The 27,183-nt window shown below is 41.8% G+C and overlaps 1 protein-coding gene across 4 annotated transcripts in view; it reads left to right on the top strand.

Moving 5' to 3' along the window:
* myocd (myocardin) overlaps positions 1–27,183 on the top strand; it is a 158,014-nt gene that overhangs the window by 116,296 nt on the left and 14,535 nt on the right. The window contains exons 1-2 of one of the 4 annotated variants that reach the window (XM_085171018.1): positions 4,328–14,843; positions 21,702–21,767. In XM_085171018.1, coding sequence (XP_085027144.1) covers positions 14,789–14,843; positions 21,702–21,767 — 121 coding nt within the window. In that variant the 5' untranslated portion in view covers positions 4,328–14,788. Of the gene's footprint in view, positions 1–4,327; positions 14,844–21,701; positions 21,768–27,183 lie in introns of those variants that run through there. The other 3 variants (XM_085171019.1, XM_085171016.1, XM_085171020.1) reach the window with 3 other exon arrangements.

The following is a 27,183-nucleotide window of genomic DNA, read 5'->3' as shown; positions in this document are numbered from 1 at the left end:
GACAAATTGGCCTATGTGAGATATGGGGCATCTAGATTAATAATGATCAAGTTAGATAAAAGCAGCTTGAAAGATCCCAGATCACATCTAAAGCTTTGTTTTTTCTTTTTCTTTCTTCTTTTTCTTTTGCCTCACAACAAATGTGCTACTGTCAAAAAGTATTTCTCTGCCGTATTTCATCTCATTACAAGGAAACAGGCAAGACAAACACAATAAGGAAAGGAATAGGCAATAATCTTTAAAAATATTGATGTAATTTCACTAACTTGGACTCCAGCTTCAGCTCACACTTGCCAGTGTTTTGTCTTCTTAGCATCCAGTCTTTAGTCAATAAGCATATCCTCTGGACTTCAGAAATTAAAATGGTAAGAAACACAAAAGAGATTGTGGACTGTATCTTATCTACAATAACTTACCCAATGCCTTCACTTTTGGAAAAAAGAAAAAAAAAGCATGAATTTAGTTAACAAAGTGCGAAAGAAAAATTATAAATACAAGGACCATTAAGGAAACAGTCTGAGGTCTAGTCCAGACACTTAAAGCTTGAGGAGGATCCCATAAGAGAGTCGGTTGGAATTATTATATTATCAGCATCTCACAGTCTCCAGGAAGAACTGCAGCTAAAAATCTTGGTGTCTGACATCATGGACCACTTTCAGAGGTCTGTTAGTCCTTCAGAGGAATCGTCATAATATTTCAAGTCTCAGTGTGTCTATATTTATGTAGATGAAATGAGATGTTATTATTTATTTATTTGGTTAACTGTTTTTATATTATAATAAAATATAATAAAATCACTCCAAATAGATGGCTAACTAAAGTAATTAAACCTGAAAAACATAAATTAAAATCTGCACTGGTGCTCTACCATAAGTGAGGTTGTCTCTTTCATTTCCTCCGTCCACAATATCCAAACCCAGGCTACATCTAGGGAAAGAAAACTGCCACAACCAATGAAGCAAAGGTAGTCGTTTTCCACATTTCCCAATCCTGTTAGATAAATCAACAGCATCCACTATCCTATTACTCTCAGTCATGACCAAAGTTTCCAAACCCATACAGCCTGGAAAGGTGTGCTGGGGTTTAATACACACAATCACACCAGAGAACAGGAAAAAAATGCAACCAAAAATACACATCCAGACCCCTTCAGAACCCTAGAACAACATTTGATCACAACCTACTGAGGGTCCCTGGGGTGTTAAAAGCAAGCAGGACCATGTAGCTGTTGGTGCCCCTTTGTTGATTCAGCTTTTGGAATCGGGTGAGGAAGAAAGAAAGGTTTGTTTGAGCGAATTACCTATTGCGAGAAAAAAAATAATAAAGAAGCCAATGTAGCGAATCAATGGGTTAGCATGACGATAGCATAATTTCTTACTGACAAGTCGCATAAGTCAGGCCTTTCAACATCCCACAGAGTGGCGATAGCACATACAGCTGTGTGTTTGTTTTGCACACCGAATGGCAGAAAATGCCACTCCTGATGAATCCTTCACAGCGCTGATAAGGCAACATGCACACACGTGACACATGTGCACACACAGACAGATAAACAGACACACAGAGATGTAGTCCTCTATAAATAAGTCTATGGTCCTGGAGGGTCAAGTGGAGTTAGGGTTGCCAACCGTCCCTTAAAAAACGGAATCGTCCCGTATTTAGAAACAAAAGTACACGTCCCGTATTGAGCTAATAAGGGACGCACTTTGTCCCGTAATACAGTGAGAATCAAAAGTAGTCTATAAGTTTTAATGTAATTAACGCTTTGTTTGAAACCATAATTCCCAGCCCCGCCCCTGCTTTGTGACCAATGAGCTGACAGCACACTTATGACAATTCGAGTATGACAATTCAGATTACCGCTCATCTCATTGGTTGAGGAAAGGTCGCTTGCGGAGAAAATACCGGAAGACAACAGATGACCACAACAAAAAGCATGGCCAACAGGGAAATAAACGCCGACACTGCGGTGCAAGTCTCAGACGACAGTACACCTGAAGCTGGGCAAACACTGTGCGATTTTCAAACTGCACGATTGGCTCGCATGGGTTATAAGTTCGTAGGTCACGATGCAGGGTCTCACACTATACCGCCCGATGCTCTGATGCGACCTGAGTCACACTGTGCCTCCATAAAATGAAGGTTATAACAGAAAATCTGTCGCTCGCTCTCCCTCTCTGTCTTTCACTCACACAGACACACACCGCCATCAACATTGCTAAATTACTAATGACAAACATGATCAGGCAGCTGTGATTGAGCAGCAATGTAAATCCAACTATTTTCACGGTTGTTGTGGTCGTGATAATTTGGTGATGCCACATCGAAAAGGCTCGGATGAGCTTTCCAAAGTTCTACAAGTTGTGCCTCCATCGCTTGTGTCCAGATCACACGCTGCACAGCCGTGCTGCTCCGTCTTTTTCACCGACGTTTACGTGTTTGCGCGTGAGCAGTGTGAGCGGCTGCGGTGACACCCTCACGAGCGATTGATGATCGGGAGCTGGTCGTGAGGTGTTAATCGCTTCTCGTTACCCCACGTATACTACACTATGCACGATGAAGGCCAAAATCGGGCCGATCACGACTCAAAATGGGCCAAAAATCGCACAGTGTGAGCCAGGCATTAGACCAGCAATGTTTGTGCCTCTCAGAGAAAGAAAAAAAGGCTGCAAAAGTGCAGGGAAGAATGGGAAAAGGAAAACACCTGGCTGGAAAAGTTCACGATAACACCTATAAAGCGCACTGCACTGTGTGCCGGCGCACTTTTTCCATAGGCATGCTTCTAATGGTGGGCACATGAAGAACATGAGGGGCGTGAAAGCTCGGGGAACCCTTAACCAATTTTTGTCTACCAGGCCACGGTAGAACCAGATATGGTAAACACTGGTTTGTTTGTTTTTAAACTCTCTGGTTAAGGTTAAAATGGGCATGTGCAGTGAATATCAGCGCTATGTGGCCAGAAGTGTGATAATATAATTTATTTTGTGTAATAAACAACTGCAAGGATAGATGATTACAACAAATAGATGAGTAATACATAAAAGTAATACATAGATGAATAATGATGATGAGTTATGATGCGTAATCATGGGAACAAGTGGGTTTACAAACGGGAGCAAAAGCTGAAATAATGCCTCTGCTGAAGCCAATTGCACTAAATGCACTAAATGTGCACTGTTACAAGAATATTTTTCTTTCTATTGTTTTCTATTAATTTATATAATTTTAAGTTAAGCAGGACAGAGTTCTTTTAAAGAAAGATTTACTTTTATTATCAAAAGTTAAGCATGACAGGCTTCTGTTTAAGAAAGAGACCTGTTTTATTGTGTTAATGTTGTCATTTTGAGCTAAAAATAAATGGCTAAATGATTTTTGTTTCCCATGTGTTGATATCACAAAGAATACGCATCTACTTAAATCAAATTCAAGTCAAATGGTTAAAAAAAATAATTTCACACACAAAAAAAGAGCTAAAAAATTCACCACATTGGGAAGGGTGAAGACAACTGGGTCGCCCGGCCCTGGCCACGAGGTGTCCCTTATTTATTTCTCAGGGAGTTGGCAACCCTAAGTGGAGTCCATGCCAGCAGATACCAGCTCTGTACCCAGGGATCAGCCTGTGGCCCGTGGCAACCCCTCTGTCTGCTGTCTGTCTGTCAGCCACCTCAAATTCTGTTCCCAGATCACATTACACAGCAGTTGGACTCGAGTGAGTCAGTTTTTTGTTTTTGTTTAAGTGCACAACTCCGACGTTGAATCGGTGTCTGGAGTGGAATGTTTTACTCTGTCAAACAGACATCAGTGGGTGGAGGGCGGGGAGAGTGGTGGGGTTGTGCAGAGGACGGGCTCGTTGGGGTTGGGTCATACCAACAAAAACAAGGCTCCGGTTGGTCCTCATTGAGAGAAAGAATGTGCTGGCTGACAGGTCATTTCAGCCAGGCTGTTTAGGAAGTGCTGGACCAGCTCGGAAGATCCAGATAGCTAAATATTTGCAATAGTGAGTTTTTTCTTACCAGGAGTTGTTACTGGTTCTGCAATGATTCTGTGGTGGGTCTACATCAGGGTGTTCCCCTGTCACAGTCAGGTGATGGAGATGTGGATCAAGGATGACATTTTTAAATGGAGTTCTAAATCCACACATTTAAAGGCTTCTATCTAGCTAGCTAGCTATCTTCCGTTCTTGAAGATAGCTAGATAGATAGCTAGATAGATAGCTAGCTAGATATGAGGTATGAGGTCAGCAACTTGAGTAATTGATGGCGCACTTGATCAAGAACGGAAGATATCTATCTTCCGTTCTTGATCAAGTGCGCCATCAATTACTCAAGTTGCTGACCTCATATCTCATACCTCATGTAAAAGAATATTTGTATAAACTATGAACATCATCAGAAGTAATGATTGAATACATTTCTTTCTACATGATGAATACTTTTCCCAGTATTTTGGTGGTTTTTTAATACTCCTTTCTTTCCTTTTAATGTGACTCACTATTTTTATTTATCAAGCCTCAAAATGTTTTACTATTTATATTTGAAATGCTTATCAGCTCAGCTTTATTTAAATAGTTTCCAATAACAGTTTTCTCAAAGTGTGGGAATCCACATGAAAAGATGCCTTAGTATGACTAAGTGTGTGGTGACAGGAGGCCTTCTGCCGTGATTGTTAGTGGGTGAAGCCAAAAAGAGGGTTCAAAGTACAGAAAGGCTGAAAGCAGACAGAAGTTAATAATGTTCTGATATTTGACTATGTGGGGACTAAACGTGCTCTACAAATATGTACAAATTAATTCTTTTCTCTCTCATTAAAAATGAGATGTAGAAAAACAAAATATTGTATCTCTTTTAGTTTTTTAACTAAGTGCCATGCCTGAGCTCTCACCATCTTACTTCATTTATTTTTTCACACTGCAGTGTACTGAGTTCACATATTTGTTTGTAGAAAGTAAAGTTCCTTTGAGGCCGTGGCTCTCTGCCTTGTGTCAACACAGCTGATCGTCTCTCCACCGAACGCTGTGACAAAACAGTTTGTCCTGGAATTATTTCAGCTTATAATCAAACATGCTACTTCATCTTCACAAATTTTTACTTAATAGGTTTTTCGTTGTGGCTCCGTCAAGCTTGATGAAAGACATTTGCGTGGCATACCCGGTGGTTCCTCTTGACGGGCCTTTCATCTGGCCTGTTAGTCACGGACACACACATTAACAACAACAAAGCAGACTTTGAGTTATTAAATTTCTGATAGTGAAGTTTTGGGAATACCACATAAAGCCAGCACATATAGGCCTTGGTAATAGGCAGGAGTTACAGTTAAGCTTTAGTGATGCAGGCCCGTCTCTCTGTTGAAGCCTCGCAGACATACACCCACCTCCTCCCAGCTTGGCCGCACTCCAGCGCCTGCAGACTACAGCGGAGGCAAAGTCAATTGGCGAAATCTAAACAACCACAAAAGTACAAAACACCACGTCCCCTCTGCGTTTTCAGCTTTTTACATAATGTGAAGAAAATCTATTTCCCTCACGCTGTTGTTGTGTTTTGGGATTACATTCAGATCGCTCGCAGCGCCAGTGCCTCTCACACATGTTGACATTTCCAACCTGGCGGCAGACATGCGCCGCTCGGACCCCGTGAGGCCCGAGGAGAGAACGCAGAGTGAAGGTGACCGACGCGCAGACCAGATAAAGATGGAGAGAGAGCAGAGATGAGGGATTTGAAGGGAGACAGGAGGGGAGGGTGCTGGCTCAGCCTCATCTTTCTGTCACTTCTGGTTTTGAATTCAGCCCACTCTGACTGGAACTTCATTATAACCGCAGCTCAGAGACGGAGGGAAACGCTGAACCTGACTCCTCGTCTGGCCCGGTCCACATCTTGCTCTTTCTTTCCCAGCCTCCCCCATTTCTTTTTCTTGCCTCTCCCTATATTTCTGTCTCCTCCAATCTCATTCTTTACTTTATGCCCTTTTCTCTTATACTCTTTATATTTCTGCGACTCTGTTTGCGTTCCACAGTCGCCTCCTTTTTCAGTTTTCTCTTTAGTTGGTCTGCTTGTGTCGTGAGAAACCCCTCAGCTTTCTGATAAGACTGATTGGTTGCTGATAAAGTACTGAATCACTCTCAAGACTTTCTGATAACTTATCCAACTGCCATCATCTAACCTTATATTACCCCAATGGCTTTCTCATGTTTTATAGTGGAAACAAAAAACAACTATATATACATATAAAGTAAGCTAGTTAAGTAAGAATGCTAACAAGTGTAGCTTGCATCACAGCAGCTGTCAGTTAAACCTCAAAGAGACACAAACAAGAGTCTCGTGTTAGGCATCAGCCCTACAACATGCTGTGGAAGGCTGAAATACTGTATTTGGCGATATTTCAGTAGCCCCTGTCTATTTGGGTGATTGAACAGAAATGCTAGCTAGGGCTTAGCAAGCTAATGTATGTAGCATGTAAACATGTTACTCACAGCTTTCTTAACTATCCAAATTCCACTACATCACAAGTTGATACTATATTTAATGATATTTTGGCTAAACTTTAGTAAAATAAATGATAGTGACCTGAAAATATTAGTTGGATATCATCAGTGATAAAATGCTTGCTGCTTGTTTTGCCCAAAGTCTCAACTCAACTCAAAATTAGCATTTTTGACTCTTAACTCCAAATTGTCTTCAAAATGGGGGTTTGAATCCTTCTCTGGGTAAACCTATAATCTCCTCCTTAACATATCATTAAAACTGTAATTATATAACTTTTATGCTCTGTATAGGCATGACCGAGGCACAACATGAAAAAGATACTTGCTGTCAAGTCCCAAGCAGTGACTTGTTTAAACTGATTCATCTTTTCTTGTTGGGATGGCTGAGACTTATTTTAAACCTGCTTGGTTGTATGAGTGCAGGACTCTAATATATCTCTGACCACTTATTTAAATGTCAGTATTTACCCGAGAGCCAACCACCACAGAGACAGTGGACCAAGAGCTGCTGTCTGAGGTAGACCAGCACAAAGGCACTCACAGTGATAGGACACAGCTGCTGCCACCAAGGCCGCTGAGGCTCTTTAACAAACACGTACACACCTACCAAAGTAATTGGCCATAGAACCTGGTGTTCAGGTAGTGAACATCCAAGTTTTCAATTGTTGTGGAGGTTTTCCATTAAATAAAGCCTGCAGACGAGCGGTAGCTAACATTCTTTAATCAAAACACAAAGAACAGAAAACCAGTTGGTGGAGAGGCTGCATGACCGCGGGGCAGCAGAGTCTCTCGAGCCTAACATGGCTCTCAGTTAAATACCTTCTTCAGGAACAAAAGGCAGTACACAGCTGTTTCACACCTTAAGGTTCACACTCCCTTGCTACCTCCCAGACTCCTCGAAGAGACAAAGATTCTTCCTGTGGAGTTTTCTGCTTCCCCCCAACTTCCTTACTAGACCCCCACCATTTGTCTTGCTGTATGAGTGTGAGACATGTTAAAATCCAGTGGCACCAAGGCATCATACAATAAAATAATGTGATTAATACATAAGTAAACGAAATTCCTATACACAATATATTCATTTTTTCTGTATTATAGCTGTTTTTAGTTCAGGTCAGATTTACTGTTTGCCAGTTTGGATATAATCTGGTCCAGTTAAAATGTCTCTGGCTTCTTGTATGTTTTATATGAGCCACGATCATGGGGCGATCGTGGCTCAAGAGTTGGGAGTTCGCCTTGTAATCGGAAGGTTGGCGGCTCCGACAGTCGTTGTGTCCTTGGGCAAGACACTTCACCCGTTGCCTAGTGGTGGTGGTCAGAGGGCCCGGTGGCGCCAGAGTCCGGCAGCCTCGCCTCTGTCAGTGCCCCCCAGGGTGGCTGTGGCTACAATGTAGCTGCCATCACCAGTGTGTAAATGTGTGGATGACAGGTTGTGTAAAGCGCTTTGGGGTCCTTAGGGACTAGAAAACATATACAAATACAGGCCATTTACCATATATATGTATTAGTGGTGTCTGTGTAAAAAAAGAAAAGCATGCACGTAGATGCACAATGTACCGTCCTAGAACAACCACCACATCCTGCGCTCTCCTCACCAGTCAACCTCATCTGTTGCTATCAAACGTGTTATATCAATTCTCTTATCTCCCATCCGCCTCCTTTTTCAGTTAGTCGATTAAGACACACCAGGATTAGCTTCATGTAAATGAAAAGGGACTTGTCTTGTTTACTAGGATATCTTTGGTAGAAGATCAAAACGGACCTTTATAAAAGCATCTAAGCTTGAATTTTCACGAGGCATTATTTTATAGAATACAATCGAATCATGGATGCTCATGAAACGTTAAAATGCAGTTCGAGCACAGATTTGTTCATCTGTGATGAATGGGGTTCATATGATCTCACAACATGACCAAAATTGAGACTTGTGTGTGTAGAGTCGTGTGTGTGTGTGTATACTTACTGAGTATAGTGAGTGTCAGGTGTGCTTCTGCAGCACAGTCTGCGTAAGATCATTGCATTAACATGTGATGAATCCTTTTAAATACTTAACATCAAAGACATATCCTACAGCTTTGCTCATGGGCCATGTGAAAACCATAATTATGTTTCCCAGGAAATTAAGGCATTTTCATAAACTAAAATGAGAAAAATACCTAAACAGAAAAACATCGGAGCGGTGCCAGTTTGTGGAAGCCAACATATTGAATCCAGTGGCTGAGAGAGACATTGCTGTTCCCCTGATCACATTTTATATATGTGGTTAGAAAGCGGTCACACTGTACATAGTACACCAGAGGTGGAGGAGAAGAGAATTAGGCATTCGTTTGTCGGCACCTTCAGATTTAACCCTTTCACACATAGTTGTCCCTACAGTGGACGGCTATTCAAACACTGTTTTCCTGTATTTGTGTCCCTGTTGATGGCATCCTTGCATATAAACCACTACAGTGGACACTGATGTGTCACTACATACCCTGCCACGCACTGGTTTTTTAATGTTACCATAGATGTATAACGTGTTTCACTGTAATTATTGTTATTTAACCCTTTCATGCATGAATTATGACAACCTCAATCAGAATTTTGTTTCTGAAGTATTTTTACTCATCAGAGTGAGACAACAAGCCCGCTAAACAACAAAAGCTGTTGGTTATGTGCATTATGCCAACTAATGTTACCCTAAAAATCACACTTTTACTCTGATTAACATACCTTACATCAGAGCTTCCCAAAGTGTGGGGCCCGCCCCCTAGGGGGGGCGCAGAGCCATTGCAGGGGGGGCGCGGTGTGAAAAGGGAAAAAAAAACAAAACGCTTGGACACTGCTAGCACGGGGTGCCTACACAAACGCAAAGCAGGAGATGAAGCATCGCTGAATATGTTTCCAAACCAACTTCATTCTAAGCCAAAGACTAGAAAATATGATGAAGCAAATCTTCCCTTTGGCTTCACCTGCACAAGTGCCGAGGTAGGTCTCCCCTGCAGGATTGGTTTTCCCTTCGTCGGGAGCAGCGCTGGGCTCTGCACATCACGGACAAACAGTATCCCACATTCTTGATTTGTAGTTCACAAACACTTGTTGTAATAACTAACTACTCCTGACATTTTTTGAGATGTTTGCCCTTTATACAGTAAAGTTACAGTGGGATACAAATAATATCAGGCTCATCCTGCCACGATTTGTTCCCCCGGTTCAAATCACAGACAAACAGTATCCCACAGTTTATGTTTTTAAACCCATTTTGCACAGAGAGGCATTTTTTGAAAAATGTTTGAGGTGTGAAATAAACCGCAGTGGAGCAAAATATGGGTGTGTGTGGTTGGAGGATGTGTTTGTGCGTGCGCGTGCACTGCTTTGCTTGTAAAACAAAGGAGGCCTTGCAAAAAAAGTTTGGAAACCACTGCCTTATACTAAGGCACTAAACTCTCATGTGGGAGTTTATTTGCTGTAACAGTCCAAATGATAGATCAACTTCAAAGTTTTAGTAACATTGACTAACAGCAGCTAACAGAAATGAACAACCCCAACAGCAGCATAAAAACAGCAGTGCATCCAGGGAGAAAGCTTATGGATATCCTCAATAACTCATCTCAGTATCACTGCCAGTGGACAGAAGTGTTTTTTCTGGCTCATCAATTCTTATCCACATCTATTTACTCCTCTAGAATAAAGAGACAGGACTACATATTGGCAGCTGAGGTAAACAATGGACTAACAACCTACTACACAAGCCATAGTTGTTTATCTGTTAGCTTAACATATCTATTTGATATATAGATAGATGTAGCTATATAAATGTGTGTGTTTTAAATTCTAAAATATTCTAAAAATTGGCTGATATAAGATGAAATGAGTCATAGCCATAACTAGTTTCCTGGCTAGCTACCAGACACACACAGAATTGAAAACAGTGATAGTTCAGATAAACCACATAATTAAGCTCAGCCTCAACCCTGATAGATCAAGCTTATCTCTGTGCGTGCTCACATCACCTTGTGGTGGTCAAGCGACACCCTTCAGAACCCTGCTGGACAATCACGTAATCAAAGCTCTAGCCCATGACCTGGTGTATTCTAGTAGACAAGTTTGGGCATAAATTACCAAATGACATGTGGTTTTGTAGTATTTTAAGCTTTGTGAGTCAGTCTGTCATAATTCCACCTCATTATAAGACCTAAGTGATGGAAGATAGACGAGACAGGATGGTTGAAGATAGAGGGATGAAGGAGATAAGTTTTCAATTTTTCTCAGAAGTCGGGTGTCACATAACAGCTGCTGCATGCTCTACAAGGCAGTCCACACAACGTCCAGCACATGTTGCATTCCCACTGGACAGCGCATTCTAGTACACTTCCTCCTGTGACATTCTGTCAGGCAAATGGCTGCAGGACAGCTGGATTCCACAGATGGCATTTGACAGGAGATATTCCAAGCATTTAAAATACGATGCGACTGCTCCTATCAGCAGAAGGGGCTCCTACAGACCACTGATTCATCATTTACTGGAACTGATGGAAAAGACAATGTGACCATGTCGTTAAAAAATGTCCAGACACGTCGTGTGTAATAACTGTTTGTACTAGATGTGATTTTTATTACATTGTGTCCAGTTTGGCCATTTTTGCGAGTCACATCTGCGTTATCTAAAACACAAGAAATCACCCAAAACACTAACAGTCATTTTTTGATCTAGATGTCTGCACAGTTGGCCAATAAACAGTTTCTCTTGCCTTATGCTCCAGGCACAGACATTTGAGTAATTGCATCAGAGAAACATTGTTGAAATATGCATCACAGAAAAGAAAAAGCAGAGTCCGACCATCAACAGACACTCTGCTGCATCCTTATTGTATATAATGTAAAAAAATATGCACTCAGAACTGTCTGAGTGTATGAGTGTGATCATCTGCTCTCTTAGTGTTTTTATCGCACACGCTCAAATACACACAAACACACGTGCGCTTCCAGACAGTTCAGATGAGACTTGTCACATCCGCTGACATAGGCCCCAATTAAAGGGGAGGATTAAGCCAGGGCTGGGTGACCTCCTCAGGAATCTGTCTGAGACACTGTGTGTACACTGTCAAACCCCCTGACAGAACTTCCCTTTAAGCACTTTCACCTGCTAATTAAGACGGGACCGGTTCGCGTGTGCGTGTCGGCGTGCGTGCACCTGTGTTCATTCAGCGTACTCGCAAGACAAATGTACCTGCGAATGTCGGGGATAGATTTACAGCCCGAGGAGCTTCTATGTAAATATTTGACTTGAGAATCCTATGGGTTTCTTGGAGCTCACTCCAGCACACGTCAGGCACATGGGCTAACAGCAAACAGATAGACCGTATCATTTATTACCTTAAATTATTGCGTGTTTTGGTGTGCGCATCTCACTGGTGTGTGCAGGGGCTCTTCGGCAACAAAAACCAAGCAGTGTTTATGGTGTGAAGAGATTAAAATGGATAGTGGCGAGGCAGAAGCACTGAGCTGTTGCTGGAAAAAAGCTTTCAATGACTGATTAGCCCTCTTTCACTGCAGTTTTTACACAGTGTGGAGAAAAGGCCTGTAGTAATCACACACTTGTCTTTGGTATTCTCTCTATTTAGCAAACTGAAAACGGGCAGGGTGGGAAATTAATGGAAAAATAACTTTCAAGCCAAAGTTGAGGTGGAGAAAAGCCTATAAATAGGGGGATACAAAGAGAAAGGGTCAAAAGGAGGCGAGATTTTTCTTAAAAACGAATTCTTTTGAATCATCAGATTATAATACAGAATAATTTGCTAGTAATAAACAAGCTAAAATGACAATGCTTGTTAATGTTTTACAATAAAATCCCTGTTAAGAAATTAAAGAGTGTATTTTCTGGAGCCTTGCACACCTGCACTGCTCCTCGTGTTTTTCTTTTCATGCTCCGGATCATATTCCATATAACTTTCCATTCAAATCTAAGGATAAACGGCAACGGTGAAATCCTTGATGTGTCCAGCCGACCTCCAATGTCGACAGAGGTTTAGGAGGATCTGCACCTGGTGGGGCAGCAGTTGGCGAAGGGTGCCCTCAGAGGAGAGTATGTGGTAGGGATCACATGTTGAGGACAGGAGAATATAATATAAACTGCTGTGTGACTGAGCAAACTCAGATTGTACAGAAAGTCGACAAAGACAAGTAGCTCACAGAGGTTTATTTTAAATGCTAGACAGTTTCAGTGGTCATCAGTGTTGCTGTTGTTGAGGCAGGCGTGTCTCATTTACAAGGGAGACCTGTTTGTATACTGTATCTCATGGTTTCAGAAGTCTGAAAATTATTCAAATGTAAAGCTGCAAAATAAATAATGTTACTCAGAACATGCTTTAAATCCTCCTCAGAGTCTGCTCCTTCACATACTGTAAATAGTGACTTTTGCATTACAGTGGTATTATTTTCCCCCTAAAGAGAGGATGTAAGTAATTGGTTATGGTTGTTTGTTTGTTTAGTGTCCACAATTTTCAAATTTTGAGTAGTTGTAGATGATTTAATGTTAGCTGGGTTAACGTCCAGGCCAAAGCAAATGTGAAAATCGGTAAAACGTTATATTACCAGCAGTTTTTATGGGTCATTTTCAAATGTCACAACAATATACTACTATTGTTAGTGCCCGAGGTCAAAGTTCAAAGACAGAGAAAGCTGTACGACACACTTTTTTAAATACTTAAAGTCACAGTGACACCATAAACTTTTGCAGCTGTCATATTCATGCTGTTCAGTCCCTCCCCTACTCTGCTCTGGCAAATCAGTCATCATTACTGGGCATAAAATGTATTGATACTGGTCTGCCTGTGCTTGATTAGCCTAATTAGCACTGTGTGAAGTAATGTGGCTTGAATGTGACTGGAATATCATTTATCATACACTCTGGACTTCAAATCAAAGTGTTTTCACAACTGACATATACAGTATTTTTAAAGTATAAACGAGTATTCAGTTGAAACCCAGCATTTCAGATTGTAGTCAAAGTTGCCACAAACGATTAATTACCAGCTTCCTGAAAATGTTTCACAATAAAAGCCCTGTTAAGAAATGAAGGATTTCTTTCCACTTTCTTGGATTTAAATTGGAAACATTCCTACATATTTTTGTGTTTCCATTGTAGCATTGGTTGTGTGGTGTGGTCAGTGTTTCTGGGCCTAAGAGAGTGTTGGATAATGAATTTAATTATGCTAAATTTGTCTTTTATTTACCTACGTGTTGGTTTATTGAGGCTGTGTTTGCTGAAAAAATGTAAACCTATTTTATAAGAGAATCTCGAGTTATTTTAGACTTCTGTCTTACGAGTCACTCATTTCTTGCCAAACAATTGTTAACCATCACCTTAAAATAAAGTTCAGTGAGGCTTAGTACAAGAACTACTTGCTACTTTCTGCAGTTCAGTCACTCTGAGGAAAATAAGTGATCAGTAATCAGGTTTTCAATATCTGTTTAAAGTTTTTTTTTAAAAAATGTGGCAGGCATTAATACTTTTATTTATTCTACATTGTCCACATTGTTTGTTTCCTCTGTGTGTGTAAAGCCCACTAATGTGTGTTCCAGTCTGATTATTCTGCTACATTTGTATCACAAGTTTATTGAATGTTGCTTTTATGCATTCTATTTAATACACGAGGAATTGAATCCTCCAGTGAAACTTGTTGCCACTCCTGCTTTTCTCGCTTTCTTCCTCCTGGCTGTCCTGCTACTTCATTATCTGCTCCTCTATCTTGATATTTCCCTCCCCATCTAACTCCCCCTCTCTCCTCTCTAATGACAGTCAACAAGGCTGATAGGCTGATATATTTACACTGGTGGCAAGGGAGGAAGAAATCATCAGCCAAACCCTGTCCTGCCCCTGGGCTCTGACAGGCGGGGCTTGGAGGAAACCCTGGCCGCTTAGCCACTCCCAGAGCAGGGCATATCTCTCTCTGCTGTCCCTGGCCCTGCTCAGATCTCACAGCTAGATGGGACCAAAGCTTTCTCAGGCCCACAGACTCACAGACACACTCCCACATCAGCTACCGGGGGGAGAGTGAGCGGAGAAGAGAAAGCAGCAGACAGAGTGGAAGGCTGCTGCTGGTGTGCACGCTGGCTGAGAGAAAGACAAGAAAGCCAGTGTTTGTTTGGTTTTGGGTTTTTTTTGCTGTGCCACTTTTCCTCTAGATCTGTTGATGAGCCAGGCTGGGTCAGCTCTGGGTCTCGTCTCAGTGTGGGGTTCAGAGGTCGGGGTCAAAGTGTCACTGCTTCTTGAGTGTGCGTGGCTATTTTGCAACTTTTGAACACTGGAACTGTACTGTAAGCATTATGACTCTTCTGGGCTCTGAACACTCCATACTAATACGAAGCAAGTTTAGATCGGGTAAGTCCAGTGATGACTGAAACGTAACTTTTATTGCTTGTCTGTTCTGTCACAACTTATGAACACTTTCTGTGTGCAGCTGTGTTTATTCTCAGAAGCCGCACAAACAGTTTGTCTGCCAACAGCATTTGAAAACAATTCTCCGCACGTTGTGTCATTCGTTTGTCTTCGCGGATGATGTTGATACTCAGAACGTGCTCCTCAGTAACAGCAGCTGAGTGACAGGTGTGTGTAATACACGGTGCTGGTATGTGATGGCACAAGGAATAGCAGAGGGAGGTCAGAAAGCTTCCCGTCTCTCTGTCACAGCGTGATGGATTTACAGACGTGATGTCCATCAAACTCCTTGTAAATGACACGAGAGGGAATGATGCTTCAGACAGGTTAGTGCACTTGTTCAGTCCCAGTCACTAACCCTCTGCTGCTGCTGAGGAAAGCCAGTCAGACGTTGTCGTTTTCAGGCTTTGATAAAAAGAGATTAGAGGTCAAAGGTTATCTAAATATGGCTGCATTGGAAGCTGCGTGTACCTGAGCATATCAAAGCGGGAGGAAGGGTCTGGACTACAGCACTGACTTAAACTCCTTCTAATACACATCAGATGTTGGGGATTTGTATCCATCTGTCTCCTTCACGTACACAGACTCCTTAATTCCGTCACTTTCTTATTCCCACACGCACTCTCCTTAGTTTGAACAGACTTTGTCTGAGCTCGCACGTGTGTGTTTTCAGCGCGTGTAGTCTGAGCAACACTGCCACCTCCCTGAGGAAATTGCAACTGATCGTAGCTGTTCAGCTTGTTCTACACTCAAAGAGCAGCTGCTTCAAAGCGGTGGCTGTAGTGGCTCTGGTTGCTACCTCCAGTTTGCCTGTGAGCTGTAATTGCGTTCCAGAGATGGCAGGCTAAATGATGCTTTTCCTTTGATTTGTTTAGAGCACATCAGTAGGGTGGGAAATGACCGCCGGTGCTCTGGGGAGCATGAGAGGCTGGATTCAAAAGCAGCATAAGGCTTTTCATGAAGGTGGCTCAGAGTCTGTGTTGCTCTAACCCTTGTGCTATAGCTTGTTATAATACAACACAGATGTAGAGATATCGTCCTTATGCCAAAGTTTGCTTGATATTACAGTCACAGGGGTTAATGCCACCTGATAAAAGTGACTGCTTGAGCTCATTTATGAGCGCATGAGTGAAATGTTGTGCGTAAGCGAAGTAAAATTGCACGTAAATGTCTCTGTGATAACTGCTGATGGCAGGGAAGTCGAAGATGATCTGCTGTCAAGGATCTACAGTTTCTTTAACATGATGTAGCTTGACTTACACTTAGTGGAAACCAGGAATTGTCACTCCTATGCACCATGCTTAAACGACAATCAAACTAATCAAAGCCATGGGAACTGCTACCGCATGGTTGAAGCTAAAAGGAAAGATAAAGATCTCATTTAAGTGCTCCCCACGGAGCGCCGAATCTGAGTGTGAGAGGTACTGACGAGTTCTCATGCTGATTTGATTTAGAGCTCAAATGACCACAGTCCATGCTCTTAAGCTCAAGGCCATTGCATAATGTTATGACAGAGACGTCAAATGCAGTGCCACATGTTGACCATGTGTAAATCAGCAGTGCATACATGTGCTGTCTTTAATATATAACTATTTCACACCCATTTTCACTTCTGATCCCAAATGTGTAAAACATAAACACGCTGGATGTTTTCAACCTGGATCCGCGAGAAAATCGAAATAGTAAAACAGGAAACTTAGTTTGATGTTGTTTTCTGAGCTGGCAAACATTTGATGTGGTATTTGTCACGTTTGAAATATGATCAGTTATAAGCAGAATAAGCCTTTCACTCCACCAGTGTCGTGTATAAAAAAATAAACAACAACAAAAAAGAAATTATTAACTTAGCTTAAAAAAAAAACAGGAGGAACCAGCAGTCTGCACTAAATGGATAAGCATACCATGCAGGCAGTCACATGACAAAATTTGTGGGTTTAGACTTTGTTTAGGAAAGTCCTTACTGAAGAAATGATCGCTGTTCTAGAGCCTTCATGACACTCCTCCAGGCGCTAATTGCAACAGTTATTTTGAAGTATTATTCAATAAGTGATAAGAATAGGCTGTAAGTATAGAATCACTAGTCAAATGATATAAAAAAAAATGCTATAATAACCTACAATAACATTTTAAAAAACACTTTTACTTTTTTTGTAGAACAAAAACACTTTTGCTTCTCTTTTAGTAAATCTCTGATGTTAAATGCACTAAACTAGCACTAAATTAGTCTCATCTTGCATTTATAATGCTGTGCTATAACAAACGTGTCACCAGGTAAAATTGCAGCAGAATTCTTGTCACTTCTGACAAAGTTGGTAATAAGTTACGAAATGAGCGACTACCCCACAACACGCTCCGCTGACGATGATTTGCAGTCCGGCGACACATAAAAGCACTCACCTGTGTTTCTGAACTCAAGTGAGATTTTGTTTTCGCCTTATTAAACATACATCCAAATCTCCTTATTACCCCACTGTTCACTATGAGTCACTGTCAATGGAGCCGCTCCAGAAACTGTACCTTAATGGTGGAGCGTTGGCTCTCCTCCACGCAGGTCCTGGCTCGCATTCACAAACCTGACTCCAACTGTCCAAGACCGTAGAAATAAAATATGCCAGTTGTGTTTTAAGCTGGATTTTCACTTTATGCAGAGGTATTAGACTAAAATAAACTCAATACTTCATTTAGGAATACCTGTTTATTACAAGTTATACAGTTACACCCATATATCTGTCGTGAACACATTCCTGATTGCACTAAGGGAAAGTTCAGGAGGATTCATGTAACAAATGCAACCAGTGTTGGAGCTTAAGTGTAAAAGTGAGGTGTTATTATTATCTTGTTTTGTTTTTTTTGTTCTTTCTTCAGTGTGGTGGCTGTGAGTGTGTGAGGCACAGAACAATAAATCACAGTATCACTCAACTGGCTTGTGCAATTATCAGCACTTCACTGGTGCGAACCAAAGCCAAACGACAATTTATTTACACTATAAATCTGAAAAATTGGGTTTGTCTGTCCTTTATTGTCAAGAAAGCCCGAGTTAAAACAAGTGTCTTCAGTTTCAAAGTCAACATTCAGAGAGGCGTAGTATGGTTCAGTGATCTGTGATTACATAGCTTGGCTCTGGCCCACTTTCTATAACATGTATACTCTGCAATCAGGACAAGCGAGCCTTTGGTCTCAGCAAAGCTTTTGGGGAGAAAGAGCAGATTACATGGCAGCTGCTGTGCTTTTCCAAGCACAATTATTGATAACCTGTCGGTGAACATAATAAAGAGCAGCTGATGTTTCACCTGGCTTTTTCCAAGAAAATTAGAGACAAAATTTGCACGTACGACCAGATTCAGGCTATTCAGGCTGATTGTTACGTTAGCCCGGTATCATGACACGATGTTTGGATAGCGCATTGATTTCTGTAGGTCATTTTGTTCATTCAAATGCATGCTTTTAGGACACCTAATTTTTATGAATACATATGATGCTGTGTTTAAATCAAATTAATCAAATTTGTTCATATTTGACCTCTGACAAAGGTTTCAGGCATGTAACTCTCTCCTAAAAGTTTCACAGGTTATCTGCTTTTGAAGAGAAAAAATCAAAGAGGAAGTTTCTTCATAAATAACAGTTATTCTGTCTTTTATCTGACAATGAAATTAATTTATCTTTTAAAGCCCTTTTTCTAAAGCATATAGAGAAGGGGAAATAATTATTTGATCCCTTAATAAATTTGTAAGTTTACTCACCTACAAACAAATGGACAGTCTTTAATTTTTTTACGACTGTCATTTTAATCGAGACAGAATATCAACCAAAAATCCAGAAAAAACACAGTGCATAAAAATAGCAAATTACTGAGTGAAATAAATGGTAAAATGGTAAATGGTATAGCGCTTTTCTAGTCCTTAAGGACCCCAAAGCGCTTTACACTACATTCAGTCATTCACCCATTGGCGATGGCAGCTACATTGTAGCCACAGCTGCCCTGGGGCCACTGACAGAGGCGAGGCTGCCGGACACAGGCGCCACCGGGCCCTCTGACCACCACCAGTAGGCAAACATTGGGGTTAGTATCTTGCCCAAGGATATTTGGCATGCAGCCAGGAGGCAGCCTGGGATCGAACCACCGACCTTCTGATTAGTGGTTGACCTGCTCTGCCACCTGAGCTACAGCCACCCACAATAATAAGATAGTAAGACAAATAAGTATTTGACCCCCTACGATCCAGACAGAATTCTGGTTCCCACAGATTGTAATCAGTCTGATCTCAGCGCATTACGTGTATAAATTACACAGAATCAGTTTCTTCCATTCTAACCTCTCCACCACCCTGGTCAAGACCAAAGAGCTGTCATGTGTCCCTGGACAGGGTCCCTAGACGGGGACACATGGGTGGAATGGGCTACAAGACCATCACCAAGAAGCTTGATGAGATGGTGGCAACATCATCGGTCACCCTCAGTCTGAAGCTCCATGCAGGATCTTGTCTCATGAGGTGAAGCTGCACAGGAGAAGCTTGTTAATAATATGAAGACGGTTGGACCACAGTCACCAAAAAAATACTATTAGTAACACGCTACGCCATAATGGGCTGAAATCTTGCAGCGTCTGCAAGGTGCCCCTGCTCAAGAACACGCATGCACAGGCCTGTGAACGCCTAAATGATTCAAAGAAGGCGTGGGAGACACGCCTGCGGTCAGATGAAACTACAGTCAAGCTCTTTTTTGGCATCAACTGTACCTGCTGTGTTTGGAGGATGAGAGGATAACAGAAAGAACATCATCCCCACAGTCGAGCATGGAGGTGGGAGCATAATGTTCTGGGGCTCTTGTTCTGCTAAGGGTGGAGGACAACTTCAACACGTTGAAGGGCCAACCGATGGTCGTGTATCACAAGATCTTAGACAAGAACGTCCTTCCCTCAGCCATAACTCTGATAATGTTCGTGGAGTCTTCAAACTTCAATCCTACCGAAATTCTGTAGAGGGAGCTGAAGCTTTGAGCTGCCATGCAGCAGCCAAGAATTCAATTCAATTCAATTTTATTTATATAGCGCCAAATCACAACAAAAGTCGCCTCAAGGCGCTTCATAGATACAGAGAAAAACCCAACAATCATATGACCCCCTATGAGCAAGCACTTTGGTGACAGTGGGAAGGAAAAACTCCCTTTTAACAGGAAGAAACCTCCGGCAGAACCAGGCTCAGGGAGGGGCGGGGCCATCTGCTGCGACCGGTTGGGGTGAGAGAAGGAAGACAGGATAAAGACATGCTGTGGAAGAGAGACAGAGGTTAATAACAGATATGAGTCAATGCAGAGAGGTCTGTTAATACATAGTGAGTGAGAAAGGTGACTGGAAAGGAAAAAAAAGAGTTTCTATAAAAAGGAGAGGGCCTTTGCATGTTTTCCTTGGGGAACAAATACTTTTTTGACTCAAAATACAACGTCCATTTGTAACTTTTATGTCACGTGTTTTTGGTAAATGCTGGCAATGCAATCGGCTACTTGCGTAGGCTACATTTAACTACATAGATTCATAGCATAAGTATAAATGAATGCATTAAGGGTTACTGTTACATTACTGGCTTACTGGCGGTGCTAAATTTTAACACGAAAATGTTGCTCTTACAAGGACTTAGCTCAGTACTGTTCAACTTCAACTGTTATTTTTAGATTCAAATGAGTGCAAACTTGTTGAATAAAAATCATTTGGCTATAGTTACATTCCATCTGTCACCTGGTCTTAAAAAAGAAGAGACAACATTTGCATGCAGGAAAGTGCTCATTTTTCCTTGTCAGAAATTGTATCGGTTACACGTTTTGGTAAGCTTCCAATCGGCAACTAATGCCTTCATTTGCTCTTTGGGATGTCGCGACCGGCAGGTCACGACCCCCTCGCTGTAAACTAAAGCAGATGTCAGATGAAGGGAAGGGCCTGGTATTACATAATGGAGGTGCTCTCCCATGAGAGACCTGTGATGTGGCGCCTGAGCTCGCTGACACTCAGTCAAACTGTTAAGAAAGTTGTTACATGACATCAAAGCTGGAAGAAATTCATAAAACGTGCGATTGCAGCCAGAGCTGCGTGAATATAAACCACCTGAGTGAGATAATTAACAATAGGGGAGACAGAAAATAATTAGGACCGTGCAGGGAAAAGGGAACATTTCATACTTATGTGTCGGATCCAGGATCTGACCAGGAGACCTTCAGATAACACTGGGGAGGGAAAACACACACAGACAAAGGAAGAAAGAGAAAGCAACAAAATCACAGACGCAGTCAACCAACAGACATTGAGGAGTTTCTATGTTTATGACCTTAAACTCCCACCTAGATTCCCCCCCCCAACCCACATCCACCCCCCCCCCCCACACACACACACACACACACACATGCAGGGCACAGTGAAACGTGTGCACATGCTGTGGACCACACACTGCAGAGATCTGTTTAAAAGCCAGGAGCTGTGTTTATCATTCCCTACATCCTGCTCACAGAAATATTTGTGAGCAAGCTGCGCTGTTTTGTGTGTGTTTTCTGTATGCATATGTGCACATACGCATGTGTCCATGTGCATCTGTTCAATGACTACAAATTGACGCTGGCAGCTTTTCATTCCAGCCCGCAGACAAAGTAAAACTATGCTAATTCGACTTTACGTTTCATTCTGAAATACCGATTTAAGTGGCTTGTATTCTCAGCCTCGTCCTGCTTTTTCTCTGTCCCTCTCCTGTCTCTCCATACCTCTTTCTCACCTTCGCTCTTTATCTGTCCTCCTCTTCCTCCTCCCACCCCCAACTTTAGTCCTACAGTTAAGACTTCAGCAGAGGAGGACACGAGAGCAGCTGGCAGACCAAGGCATCATGCCTCGTGAGTAACACCTTCCAACATGGAGCTGCTGCACATCCAAACACACACACACACACACGTGTACTTACATGCTTTCAGACTTAAGTGTGAGTCAGACAGTCAGAGGGAAAAAGTGTGAGAAACTCAAGCATGTCAACTTATCACACTTGTTCCAATTAGCAATTAGATACAGAGGTGAAAGGTCAGTTCCCCCGACTGTCTAGCTGTTAAAATAATGTAGGTTTTATCTGTCCAAAAGATAAATGAGTGTTCTGCTTCCATGCAAATACGAGGTTGATAGGTAACTGAATTTTTTACATTCATTTATGTGAGGCACTCTTTTAACATTAGACTTGTTCCATTAATAACAAAAATATTAGTGAGCTTTAAAACTGTTTTTAATTAATTTGGGGTTTTTTTTTAAATAATTTAGAGCAGTGAAAAAACAAATTTTGGGTGCTTTGTCCTCGGGTGGATGGCGCAGTTCACTGTGGGAAATATGAGCAGTTACTGCATTTTTCAAATCTGCCCTAGGTCCCCTTGGCTCAATCAGTATTATTTTGAAAATCCAGGAATGAGGTTGTGAGAAGCACCAACTGCCCGAGTTTCACATGCATCGGATCCTCGAGTCTGACATACTGCTTGACATTTAAAGAGAAAAGGGGGAAAAAATAGTTCGATGTAGGCCTGAAATGAAAACTATAAAAACAGATACCAGCTGTTAGTCAAAAGAGAGACAAAAAGAAAGCGATCCACAGTCTCTCATGGACTATTATTCACAGTACATATATGTTACTGATGGACGTGTAACATGAATCCAGCTGTGTTAAAGAGAGAAAGCAAAATGAAACAGGCAGCAAAAACACAACAAAGCACATATCTAGATAGTGGAGATGAATCAATCCAGAACCAAGGAAAGCAGGTGGCTTTATGCTACAGAGCAGAGGAGAAAGAGACCAGATAGTGGCTGCAGCCCGAGAACAGGCAGACAAGATTGTAAGTGACCGCCGAGGAATGCTCTTGTGCTAGAAGAGGACATTCGGCCTCAGAAGAAACAGCTTAAGGAGGCCAGATTCACAAGAGGTGGCACCTGTTTACAGCACAGCGCTGAGAGGCACGCCCAAACACAACAACTGAGCGCGCATTTACAATAAAGAGGCTTTGTGCTTTTAAGAGCACGTAAGTCATAGTGATGAGAACACGTAGACCTGACTGTACTGAGCAACCTCTTAAATCTTCACCCTTGCTGCGATTGATGTTCCCTCCTTTCCTTCAGGTCAGCTTAGTGGATGTTTGCAGCTTTTCGGGTTAGCTGTGACTGCCAACGCACGCCGCGCCAGAGATAAATTTCAAATATTCATGAGAAAGTAGTTTGTTTAGTGTGCGACGTTACAACACAGCAGACAGCTACTCATAAAATCGAGATTTGTATCTATTCCTGTTACTTTAAAGCACCTCGTAAGTCATCTCGGGAAACATGGAATTAGTGAGCCATGCAAGCAAGCTGGTTTTGTCCCCCCCCCCCTCGATTCCTTGCCTGTAGAAACAACAAGGGGACCGGGTGACCTGGACTACAGGCTGGGGATTTGTTGAATGATATCTCTGGCACCGTTCGCCATTTCACAGAGGCTCCAGCCTCAAGATAAACCTCTGGTAAGTGTGCGGGGGAACGGAATCCAGAGGCCCGGCGAGCCCCTATCAGTTTCTAGGAGTCTGTCACAGATAAGGCAGCAACGAGAAACACAATTGGCCAGCAGGGCTCCAAGCACTCTTTTAAAAAAGAAATTTCAATTGGCTGTTTATCTCTTGATTGCAGGCGGTGGTGCAGATCTGAGAGACGTTGCAAGGACTCGTATTTGCGCTGTTTGTCATACGCCCACACACTAGATGTCTTATCGTTCTTCAAAACATCATCCGTCCTCCCCCCAAAAAAAAATCAGGCATTTCTGAGGAGGGCACAACATCCTCCTCCTCCTGCGGCTGCCGCTTCTGCTGCTGTCGATGTGATCCCTCAGATGCTGGTTGACTCTGCCTGGCTGTGTTATTCCTGCTCGGGGGAGATGGACACGGCACAGGGTCTGTGTATATATTACCCAGGGAACATCTGGTGTTTATTAGACTATTCAAGAATCCGCCACGGCCTCTTGGGCCCGGCTGGCGTGTGGCCTGCATGGGAGCACACACTGTCTGCCTGCTGGCCACAGGTCTGACTTGACACACACATACAATCTAATATTTCCCCATAAAGATAACAGGCCCGTAGCTGCAGGTTTACTGTGCTCTCTGTTGCTTTAAAATGTTCATTTCCACAGCAGAAGGACTTTAATCCTCAGTGGATGGAACCACAAAAGGAATCATTCCAGCTAATGCACCGAACCTCTCTGTGTAGTGTTTACGCATGACAGTCAGCAGTTAAATGTACTGCAGTAGGTTTAAAGAGCACTGTATGTTTAAAAGTGAGCTTCAGACTCACCCGATCATGTTACATTAGACCAGCGCAGTCGCATCAGGCCAAGTTCTAAACAGACGATAACGCCGACGTGACCATGACAGCAGCTGATGCTTCTCCACTCTCCCTCAGAGGAATGGGGCGTGCAGCCACAGCGGATCATCTGTATTACCCACCTCAGTGTTTTTCCTTCTACTCAAATTGAATCTTTTTTCTTCTTTTCTGCTCCTTTTCATGCTCCCAACATTGTTTTTTTTTATTATTATTTTATTTTAACATCCCCTCACCCCCAACCGGTCACTGCAGATGAGTCTGGATCTGCCAGAGCTTTCTTCCTGTTAAAAGGGAGTTTTTCCTTCCCACTGTCGCCAAGTGCTTACTCATAAGGGGTCATCTGATTGTGGGAGTTTTCTCTGTATTATTGTAGGGTCTTTCCCTTGCAATAATACAGAACTGTGGTTGTGATTCGGTCCTATACAAATAGAATTAAATTGAATTAAATTTAACTTTTTTCCTGTCCCTCAACTTTTTGAGTTCAGAATTTGTCTGTGTTGAATATTTTTCTTTTTTATATATTTTTTGTCTCATTTTCTTTTAGCCCTGCTTGTCTGCCTGCTCTTCATGTTGTTCATTTTCTGGCAGTATCAAAACTTCTAACATACAATGATGATCATTCTTAATCTACTTCATTGTCCTCTCTTTTAACATGTTTCTTTCTTCCTCCTCTCTTCTGGTTTATCTTTCTTATTTTCAAGTCAATTCAATTTTATTTATATTTATATAGCACCAAATCACAACAAAAGTCGCCTCAAGGCGCTTCATAGATACAGAGAAAAACCCAACAATTATATGACCCCTATGAGCAGCACTTTGGCGACAGTGGGAAGGAAAAACTCCCTTTTAACAGGAAGAAACCTCCAGCAGAACCAGGCTCAGGGAGGGGCGGGAACATCTGCTGTAACCGGTTGGGGTGAGAAAAAGAAGACAGGATAAAAACATGCTGTGAAAGAGAGCCAGAGATTTTATTCTCTACCTCCTGATACTGCTCCTTCCTTCTTTCTGTGTTTTCCTTTCAAATTCATCCTGCTTTAGTAACGTCTGCCTCTTTCTTTTTTCGTCTTCCTTTGTCAGAGATTGATAGATGTCTATTTTGACTGAGACCTTTAGCATAATATTTGCTTCATCTAAAGTTTAAAAATGCCTAATATTTGAACATTAATCTTGATTTTGATGAAACCCATTTTTCCTCTGAAGCATTACATTTCAGATCCGTTTTTCATCAGACACTAATACTCTCTCTAACTTGTCCAGCACAAAGCTCAGTATCATTCATTTCTTTGTTGGCGCTGGATCCTATGTCATCCCTCTGAAATATCCCACTAAAATTATATTTGACCAAATAAGTGCTGTTGCTCTTTCTTGGGCTCAGATAATCAAACTGATCTGGTGCGCTCTCCGCACCGCTCGGTAATCAGTCCTGCGAGTGCTGCGGACAGATTGTAGGCCAAGCCAGGTTAGCTCTGGCCCTGATTATTTATCCAGGATTTAACAGAGATAGATTGTAGAAAGTTGAAAATCTTACCCACTGCAACCCTTTAATTAGAGCCTCTCCATTTATTTGTCTAGTATTCAGACTGTACTAGGAGTAAAAGCAGCTGGACTGATATTACAGCTGATCCAAAATGTAAATATTGATTATTGAAGGATAAAAGAAGTGTGGAGATAGCAGCTGAATCCAGAAATGTGTAGATTAATAATGATATGATAAAAAGGGAACAGAGGTTTAAATGGAAGACCATTTTACTCTGGAATTTAATAAACAGATGAGAAAAAGCCCTGATATCACTTCAAAATTATTGTAGTTTGTTACTTCTAAACATCATCTATAACTTTGGTTACTGTGGGTGTTGTAAAGACAACATTCACAATAAGACGAAAAACTAAAGTCTGTATTAAAAAAGCATACACAAAGAGTTATTCGCCATATTCTTATAATTACTGACATTATTGATATAATATTTTTAAATATCACAGTTGTCATCCATACATAGTTATAAAGATACCCCAATCAAGTTACAGGTAAATGTTCTGTAAGGAAAGAAGGAAAAAGAGGAATAAAGTGTAGAAATATTATGAGCAGAATCTCTCTGCGTACAGGAAAAACAGATCTGCTGTTATGAATTCGTGGTGTGCTGCAGGCGCATTCCTAAAATGCAACGTTCATCTTTTTGCTACTGAAAAACAGCCTTGTGACCTTAACTTGTCTTTCAAGTAGGGCAGTGGAAGTGTGCCAGCTTAACCGCCGAGTTGTGCTTTCTCGCAGCTTGCTCTTGAGACGCGAAGAAATCATCTGTGTTTGTAGTCGTAGAACAGACGCACCGAACAGTGGAGATGAGGAGAAGGATTGCATAGAAATGCAGACACAGAGCCCACGCTCATTAATTGCAGGACATTATCCCACTTATAGATCACCAGTGACACTGTCAGTTACCTGAATCCTCTAAGAAATGACCACAGTGACGGTGTATTGAAGGATCGGGTTATATGGTTTGTTTTTAAATGAATTTCAACATTAGTTCAGAATTGTTTGAAAGTTATATCTGGAAGATGCTCAAGATCGTTACTGCATACTTATCAGAGATCTTTTTATGTTAGCATGTAGTATCAGGGTAAAGTGGAGCCATTATTAACTAGCTTATGGACTCATTATACACTGATTAGGCATACCATAATTCACACTGACAGGTGAAGTAAATAACACTTTTGATGATCTCTTTATCATGACGCTGTTACTGGGGTGGATATATTAGGGAGCGAGTGAACATTTTGTCCTCAAAGTTGAGCAGGAAAAATGAAGGAACGAATTGTGACGGCTAGACGACTGGGTCAGAGCATCTCCTGTGGGAGGTTCCCAGTCTGGAGTGTGCATTGATTAGCTGAACACCAGGATGCACTATGGGAAGAAGGGAAGCCAGCGGACGCAGTGTG

This window comes from Neolamprologus multifasciatus, chromosome 8 (genome assembly GCF_963576455.1).
Source record: "Neolamprologus multifasciatus chromosome 8, fNeoMul1.2, whole genome shotgun sequence".
Lineage (NCBI taxonomy): Eukaryota > Metazoa > Chordata > Actinopteri > Cichliformes > Cichlidae > Neolamprologus > Neolamprologus multifasciatus.
This window is presented reverse-complemented; position numbering and strand designations above follow the sequence as displayed.